Source organism: Rhinopithecus roxellana, chromosome 10 (assembly GCF_007565055.1).
Source record: "Rhinopithecus roxellana isolate Shanxi Qingling chromosome 10, ASM756505v1, whole genome shotgun sequence".
NCBI classification, from domain to species: domain Eukaryota; kingdom Metazoa; phylum Chordata; class Mammalia; order Primates; family Cercopithecidae; genus Rhinopithecus; species Rhinopithecus roxellana.
Window position 1 is genome coordinate 101,155,527 of NC_044558.1, and position 9,380 is coordinate 101,164,906.

The following is a 9,380-nucleotide window of genomic DNA, read 5'->3' on the forward strand; positions in this document are numbered from 1 at the left end:
GAGTGCAGTGGTGAGATCTCAGCTCACTGCAAGCTCTGCCTCCTGGACTCAAGGGATCCTTCCACCTCAACCTCAATAGCTGGGTCTACAGGGGGCTAATAGGGTATCACTTTGTTGCCCAAGCTAGTCTCAAACTCCTGGGCTCAAGTGATCCACCTGCCTTGGCCTCCCAGTGTGCTGGAATTACAGGCATGAGCCACCATGCCTGACCGAGTAGCTTTCTTATGTTTTGACCACAGCACTTGTAAGAAATATGTTTATTCTGAAACATATACATACATAGATAAATATGTGTAAATTCATAGCTAAAACAAAAGTTTTATGAAATACCCTTGCAGTGCTACTTTTTTACACATGCTACTTTCTATTCTAGTTCATTCTATTCTATTTCAATTTTTTAAAAAGCCAGTTGTGACTGGGTGCTGAGGCTCAAGACTGTAATCCCAGCACTTTGGGAGGCCGAGGTAGGCAGATCACCTGAGTTCAGGAGTTCGAGACCAGCCTGGCCAACATGGTGAAACCCCATCTCTACGAAAAATACAAACATTAGCCAGGCTTGGTGGTGCACGCCTGTAGTCCTAGCTACTCAGGAGGCTGAGGCAGGAGAATCACTTGAACCTGGGAAACAGAGGTTGCAGTGAATTGAGATTATGCCACTGCACTCCAGCCTGGACTATAGAACGCGACTCTATCTCAAAAAAACAAAACAAAAAACCCGTTTGTATTTATATGGATATATACATATATATTTAAATTGTGTGTGTGTGTGTGTGTGTGTAAAACTCTAACTACTAATAGTCCTCGAGTTCCTTTAGCTATTTATTTTGTTATTTATCCCCATATTTTGTTTGGATTGCTAATTTTGCTTTATTAACTTAAGAAATTATCTATTGACGTCCAGTTGTGGTAGACGAAGATTTTGCTGCCTTGCCCTGTGCCTTATTTCCCCACCTTCCATCCTCCTAGTGTAGTAATGCTCAAACTTTTTTTAATAAATGGTTTTATTACTATGACTTATAAATGTCATTTCTCATGGAGCCATGTAGTGTATTCTATTTTCTTTCTCTTTATCTCTTTTTAATTTTCTTTTGGAGATAATTACCATATTGTTCCACTTGCATAGTTTTCTACATTTCTGAATTTTTTATGTTATTTATTTTTTTTCTTTTTTGAGACAGAGGCTTGCTCTGTCGCCCAGGCTGGAGTGCAGTGGCATGATCTCGGCTCACTGTAACCTCCACCTCCTGGGTTCAAGTGATTCTCCTGCCTCAGCCTCCTAAGTAGCTGGGATTACAGGCATGTGCCACCATGCCTGGCCTGAATTTTTTAATTTCTTAATTTTTTTTGGAAGTGCTCCATCAACAGCTATCACATGCCTAAATTAGTGTTTTGCCCCTCAAAAGTTTATTATATCAGATAATTTGCCCACTTGCCTTTATCATGGAGACCTAGTATCCAGAGCAGTCCACTCTCCTGCTCTGGCTTTGGTGCCCTGGGCCACTGCACAGCTGTCATCCTGGAACCTTCTCTCACTGCTCTCTTATGTTGCCTCTTCCATTTTCTGAATTCCATTTTTCTCTCGATTCAAGCCCTCATTTTGCTTCAACACATTTTCTAGAAAGTTCCAAAGAAAGAGAACATGGGAGAAATATTTTCTGAGTACATGCAAGTCTTAAAAGGCCTTTCATTTACTCTCAACACTTGATTGATAAATTGGGCACAGATGTATAGATTGGAAATATTTCCCTCAGGATTTTGAAGATGTTACTCCTTGTCTCCCAGTGTTGCTGTTGAAAAAAATCAGATTCTTATTTCTTCATAACCTGTTTTTAAAAATCATAGCAAATCTTTTTTAAGTTCTTCCAACGTGCCAAACACTGTTCTAACCATTCTGCATTATTTAACATTCACATCACATCTCTGTCTTGAACGGGGAGGAGACTGAGACATGGAGAGGTTAAGTAACATGGACGTGTAGGGGTGGGCTGTTGACTGGATGCTTTACCGTTAATGGACATGGGGACTGGCCATTTAACTGGGGGCCTCCAAATGTGAGCATCTACTCTCCTCTCTTCCTGCCTGTTCTCAGAACAAAATATGAATCTGGAGGAATACTCTGGTTAGGTATGCAGACTCTCAGTTACTCCCAAGTCTCAGCTAGTACCTCATAGTTTCTAGTGTCTTTGAGTCCTGAGTCTCTAACACTCAGTTTCTCCAGAAAACATCCTTCTATTTTCCTACATGGAGAGGACAGTTTGCAGAAATGGTGAATGTGGAGCTAGCTCTACACACAGACATTTAAGTAATCTTTTGGCCTCAGCCTTGCTTTCAGCCTCAGCACCAACTGGTACTTCCAAGTCCAAACCTTTCGTGGATTCTACAGGACATACTGACTTCTTTTCTCATGTGTCCCTCTCAGTAGATATTCTAAGTTGTAGCTCATGTGGCCCTGGTCAGTGAGTTATACCATTAACCCAACTGTTTATATTTTTTTAAATTATGAAATATAAACATACAGGAAGTAATAGGAAATAAGAAAACCATATATTTACCACTCAGCTTTCTCAATGATCTGAAGCAAATATTTCAAAATAAATAAAAATGCATCATATATATGGTTGGTAACTCCCGTGTATCCCTTCTTGAGCTCATTTCATCCCTCCCTAATAGTTATCAGCCTTCTAAATTGGCATCTATTCTTGCCATTATACTATTTATTATACTGTTGCTACAAATGCATATATCTATAAATAACATAGTTTTATACTTATAAACTTTATTAAAATGATATGCATAGTCTTCCACTTTTTTCATTCAACTTGTGCTTTTGAGATATATTCGTGTTGATTTATATAGTTCATTTTTCATTTATTTTAGCTTCTACATAGTGTTTAGTTGTGTGACTTAACAGTGAATTTAGCCATTCTGTGTCAATAGATACAATTTTTTGCTCTTAGACATGTAGTGAATATTCTTGCACATCTCTTAGTATGCTTTTATAAGAATTTCTCTGTATGGTTTCCATAAGTATACCAAGATACTGGTCTTCTCAGTCCTTGGGGTAGCAACAGGGAGACCTAGAGTCAGCAAAGCCCCTGAGCTAGTATCCTTTGACCATGAACAATTTTATTTTTCCCCAGTGGCACAGAAAAAAAAATCATTATTTCTATATAGGAATGCTGAATTAAGGAGATGCACATCTTCAAATTTAATAGATATTACCAAATTGTTCTCCAAAGTAGTTGTACCAGTTTATGTTCTCATCAATGTAAAGTTCTTTTTTACTAAAACAAGGTACTGTAGTGATGGTTAAGAACATTGGCTTTAGTGTTGGACTCGGTGAGTTTGAACCAGACTCCACCTGTAAGCTGTGTGATCGTGGGCAGGTTTCTTGGACTTTGCCTTAGTTTTTTTGTTTGTTTGTTTTAAGAAGGTTGGTTTTATTTTCTGGCAGAATCTTTTAAAATATAAAACAGATAAAACACATTTCAACCCTGCAATCTGGCAGCAAGTTTTTTATATGTCAGAGGATTAGTGGAACATATGCGCTCTGTGACAACTACATAGCCACTTAACCTCTCCGACTCAATTTCTCCAAATGAACATTAGGAATAGTAAGCCTACCTACTTCCTGAGAATGTGGCAAGGAATAAAACATCAACTAAATAGGCAATAAAATGGGTTGAGTTGTGTTCCAATAAAACTTTATTTACAAAACAGGTGGCAGATTGAATTTGGCCCATGGGCTGTAGTTTGCCAACCTTAGTCTAGAAAAATCATTCAGCGCAGATATTATACAAGAAATTACTAAATGATGTACGTATCATATAAATTTGTGTATATAAGTATATATTTAACACATTGTTAATATGTAAACATGTAATATTATAATATAGAATATAAATGTATTCATTTATTTTTCTTGCTAAACCCAGAGAAATTAGCTACCCTCATTCTTTTAAAAACGATTGTTTCCTCCTGTATATATTACTTATTCGACCAACAAATGTAGTTGTTAAACCTCCATATACTTCAGTAATTTTGAGTTTACTACATAACTTGTTCCATTTATAGATAGCCAATTTTTTTTAAGTTCTGCTTTTGGTCTTTTTTCTTTAACCTAACACTCTACTCTCTGAAGCAACATATTAGAAACCTAGCGTCTCCTGACATAACGTTTGTCTCAGGTTCACCTCTCCCACTCTCCCACCCTCTGTGCCCGGAACAAACTATTCTTATTCTCATAGGAATCTCCTATATGACACTGTCTTCAGCTGATTTGCATTCCATCAATCAGATGTTGTCTACTTTTTAGGTTAGTCACTTTGCTAGGTACTGAAGATGCAGATGTGAACCAGTTTCTCTGAAAGTAGGGCATCCAAAACAGAGTCTAGATGTGGCCTGGCTCACTGGGGGTCCCATGGGATGACTCTCTGTCTCTCAGTCTGTGCATTTTGCTTTCAGTGATGGAACTTGACATCATGCTGCCTTTTTGCCTTTCCTTTCATCCCCCTAAACCCAGGCTCTTATTAGTTCAAAGTTTGGCAAATATTAGGCCCCATATTTTCCTCAAATGAGAATAGCTAGGCTCAGAGTAGTAAGAAACTTACCTAAAGGCAGAACTGAGAATCAAATCCAGATTTTATAACTTCCAAGTCCAGGATTCTTTCTAATATTTCATGCTTCCTCCATACCCAAAACAGATTGTCCTGGTAAAACTTTATATGATTCCAAAACAGTCTCTACTGGTGAAACACTAATGAAGAACTGACCACATGCAAAAGACAATAGGGCTTAAAGTACAACCTCTCTCTGACAGATGTCCAAAGGCATGTAAAGTTCATGCATTTGGAATAGGTACATGTCTTCCTACGTTTGGACAAGCCACTCTCCTTCCTGGTAAAGGTGTTAGAGCTAAAATGATAGCATGCAGCAGTTTAGGTCCCCAGGCAAATGCCTCACCCCCATGGCCTACTTGCCAGGTTAGTGAAAGGTGTGTTGGCCTAGACCCTAGACCCTAGACCTGGGGTGGGCTTCCTCCTGCACATACTAGGTGTTCCCAATACCTGAGGGGCCACAAATAGTAATAAGAATAATACTGTTAAAATAGACTAATAACAGACATTTATTGAAAGTTTATTGTGTGCCAGGCACTGAATTATTTAGTATATTATTTAATCCTCACAACATTCTTACGAGGTAGGTACCATTTTAATGTTCATTTGGATAAACAGAGTCAGAAAGGTTGAGTAACTTGCCTACAGTGAGCTAGCAGACAACAGAGAAGGGCCGTAAAGAAGTGCTTTTAACCACTGTGCTATACTTGCCAACTTGTCCAAAACCAGTGAACATTATCCTTTCTAGTCCCAGATTTCTTTCACTGTTTCAGGGATTTGAAAATTAGAAAGTCTCCCTACTCTAGGTGGATCAAAGAAAAAATCATTTATCTGGTCCCCAAATTCAAAGCATCACAAAAGTCTTTATATTCCTGATATTCTAGAAAATATTTATATATAACACCTTCATGTTTGAATAGTCTTTTAAACTATTTCCATTTTATGGATATATCTATGTCTGTATCTATAACTATATAGATGAGCCATTTCTAAATGCATTTACCTTCTAGTTATTGGTCTTACTACTGAACTGAAATTTTCCTTGACAAGTCACAAATGGCCTTATAGTTAGTAAATGAATGGTCAGTTTTCCATCTTTATTTTATGTGATATACCTGCAGCAGGAGACTGTTAAATAATTCCTTATTTTAATTTTTATTTCCTTCTTCATAATGTCATCCTTTTTTACAGGTTTATCACGTAGAAAAAGTCTTTTGGAAACAGTACAATGCTATTAAAATATCAAAATTATTACGGCTATTAGGCTAGAATGAGATCTATATGAAAAGTTGAAGAAAAATTTTAGTACCTGTAAACATACATGCTGTTTTTTCTCTTGTGAAATGGAGATATTCTTGTCAACTAAGTATTTCTTCTTTTCAAGCATGGTTCTTGACTTAGACATATGCGGTTCCTTCCAGAAGTCAGTGGTTTAGGCTTGTGGCCATGTTTCATGGGCTAGGAATGTCCAGGCAGCAGGAGTAATCTCTGGTGTTCTTTTCTAGGTATTTACCTTGTTGTGGATTGCTGACTGGATGGTCCATCACTTCTGGAGGAAAGGAAAGGACCCGGATAGTTTCTCCATCCCCTACCTAACAGCATTGGGTGATCTGCTCGGGACAGCTCTGTTAGCCTTAAGTTTTCATTTTCTTTGGCTTATTGGAGATCGAGATGGAGATGTTGGAGACTAATAAATTCTACAAACTGCTCTCAAGTTACCAAGGAAGAAAATACACGATAACCACTTATAGCCCTTTTTCAAAACTCTTAAATCAGTGGTTTGACTTTTGCCAGGGTACTCTTCAGTTGGCCCTGATTCAATTAAATGGCCTTAATTTTTTTTAAGGAATTTGCGTCAAAACCAGAATGAAGAGTATTTGTGCTGCTTTTCATAGAATAAATAATTTGACATAGACATAGATATAAGCTCCAGCTCTGAAATTAATTAGGAAAGAATATAGGATTTTATAGTGAATAATTTTAAACCCACAAACATAGCAGAAATGTACTTTATTATTTAATTTGTAATGCAGGATTAGAAGAAGCAGAGCTCTAGTTTAGCCTTTCTTGTCTCACAGATGTGCTGTATCCCAGGCATGCTATAAAACGAAGGGTGCCCAACCAGGCTTTGAGTCGTATTAACATTGCCCACCTCTATGCTGAGGATAAATTTACCAATTGCTCATATTTAAACTGACCTAAATATGTTTTGCTGAGCATAAGATAAACTCACTTTTACCTCCATCTAAAATTACCCTGTGCTGATGCCAATTCAATTTCATTTTTGTAAGTTCTTGTCAGGCTAACTTTTAAACATCTAGTGATCTTGAGAGATTGTTAATGAGAGCAGTGGGTTATTTTTTGATCGTTGATTTGTTGGAAAAATGTTGATGTGTTTTAAAAAATGTAATCTTCAAAAGCAGAAGATAACCTGAGATGCATTTGTAGAGACAAGACAGTATGAGAAATTTTGTGTGTGTGTATGTGTGTGTGTGTGTGTGTGAGAGAGAGACTTTTGATGAAGAACTAAATCTTGTATTGCTGATAGCAAAGGTCATAGTGCTATTGGAATATCAGCAATATAGTTATTCTTAAACACATTTTATTGACATGTTTTTGTCATTTGGTCCAAAAATTTTGCTACTGACCAGAATTTACTATTTGTTACCTATATTCTTTTCTTTTTTGAGACAGAGTCTTGCTCTGTCACCCAGGCTGGAATGCAGTGGTGTGATCTTGGCTCACTGCAACCTCCGCCTCCTGGGTTCAAGTGATTCTCCTGCCTCAGCCTCCTGAGAGCTGGGATTACAGGAATGTGCCACCACGCCCAGCTAATTTGTTACCTACACTGTAATTAATAATTTATTTTAAAAAGTGGTACTATTTAATATAATCAAGATAGGAGATTTAAAATGAGCAAGTGATTCATTTGCTCTTTTAAAGAAGCCTGTGACTTACTCTTTTAAAAAAGAAGTTGGTGGGTTACCTCAATTACTGTTCATGCTTAAACTATCCATTTGTACAGGCTTATTTCTATATGGGACCCTATCATATATACTATATTTCTCAAATATTTTTTCTAAAACTCTGGCCTATATTCTAAACACTTGACCAACATCTTAGTTATTGAATAGGTAACCATTTTTAAAGCACGTGTAGTTCATTTTTTAAAATTCAATCTCAAGACCGTTAGATATTTAATAATTTAAGCTGATAAGGTTATCAAAATGCACATTAACTTTGATCATCATGATTCAAGTTGTAACTTTGTGTTATACAAATATTAGGTTGTTTATAAATATATTGGGAAAAGTATTCTTGTTAAGCTCTTTTAAATGAGGGTACTGTGGTTTAGAGTTATATATTTTTGCTTATTTTTAAACTTTATTCCATTCTGCCTTATAATGAAACTTTTAAGGCAGAGAACTGAACTAATTATAGAATTTCTCCTTTGGAGAGTTATAATGTCACATAGTGAACATTCTTATAAAAGAAAGAATAAGTTTAAGTTGATGAATATTTAACTGCAAAGATTTTTTACTTAAAAAAAATCCATGAATAATATCTTTGATTTTATTGTAAAGCATTTGCAAATTATTTACATTTCGGCTGTATGATTCATAAACATTTACGTTTCCCAATGATTTCTATTTTGATTTTTTAAAAATATACAGGGCAAGCTACATTTGAAAAGCATTAAATTCCAGTACACATTCCAGCACACAATATCATTTAATACTCACAGTAGTACCTGTGAAATATGTCAGATGGATGTTCCTATGTCTGTTTTACAGCAGAGGAAACTGACATTCAGAGAACTTGGATTTCTAAGATTGTACCACTGCAAAATGACCAAATTGTGAACCTAACATCCAGGTTTTCATAATGCCAGTACTCCTTCTATGACACGTTTATGACCCTCCAAATATACCAAGACTACCTAACCACTTCACCGAGAGGAAGCCAACCGGAAAAACAGAATTTTAAAAAGTATAATAGAGTATTACTACATCTTTTCAATTTCAGACAAAGAAATCTCCATTTATTATATCCTGATGGTGAGTATTGCCAGCTCGAAATTATTCATATTCCTAAGACAAGGAAAATATAGGTAAATGAAAATATTGAAATAAAGAACGATGCCTTAATTTGTAAAATGTATCATTGCTACCACCCTGCCCAGGTCTGGCCATTTGCCATAAATGCTGTTAAATACAATGACTGATAGAGTTCTGTCTCCTTTCTCTTTTGCTACCCAACCTTGGTTAGAGCAACCAGATGTCTAAAAGGCATGTAATAGAAGAAGAAAAAAAAATTAGTCACCAATTCACTGATTATAAAAGGGATGTATATTCCTTTAAATTATGACTGACCTTTTGAAAGCCTTCACATAAGTAAGCAACAGATAAAATGACTCATTTACCCACAACAATCTAGTATTAGTCTTAAGTAGTGTTAATTCACTGTCTTTTTATACAACATAAAAACTTCTGCTTTCCAAACTTCTTCCTTTTCACTAATTTATCAGCCACTTTATTTATACACAGATAACACTTTAAAAAACATTTTTCTTTCTTGCCCATTTTTTTTCTTTCGAAAATAGTTTCTTAGAACCTGATAAAATGGAAACTTATGGTAATATATCTTCTGGGAGATATCCAAAAATTCCACACCATAAACTATCAATGATGTAGCCAAATAAAGGCCATTCAAAAAAATCTTTCAGTAATTGGGCTTCCTTGCCTTATATCTATGGTATAGTGT

General features: G+C 36.1%; 1 protein-coding gene across 4 annotated transcripts in view; it reads left to right on the top strand.

Annotated features, from left to right (window-relative positions):
• SLC41A2 (solute carrier family 41 member 2) overlaps positions 1 to 8,845 on the top strand; it is a 145,340-nt gene extending 136,495 nt beyond the window's left edge. For all 4 annotated transcript variants that reach the window (XM_030939674.1, XM_030939673.1, XM_010357302.2 and 1 more), the window contains exon 11: positions 6,122 to 8,845. In XM_030939674.1, coding sequence (XP_030795534.1) covers positions 6,122 to 6,307 — 186 coding nt within the window. In that variant the 3' untranslated portion in view covers positions 6,308 to 8,845. The remainder of the gene's footprint in view (positions 1 to 6,121) is intronic.
• Positions 8,846 to 9,380: the final 535 nt, after the last annotated feature.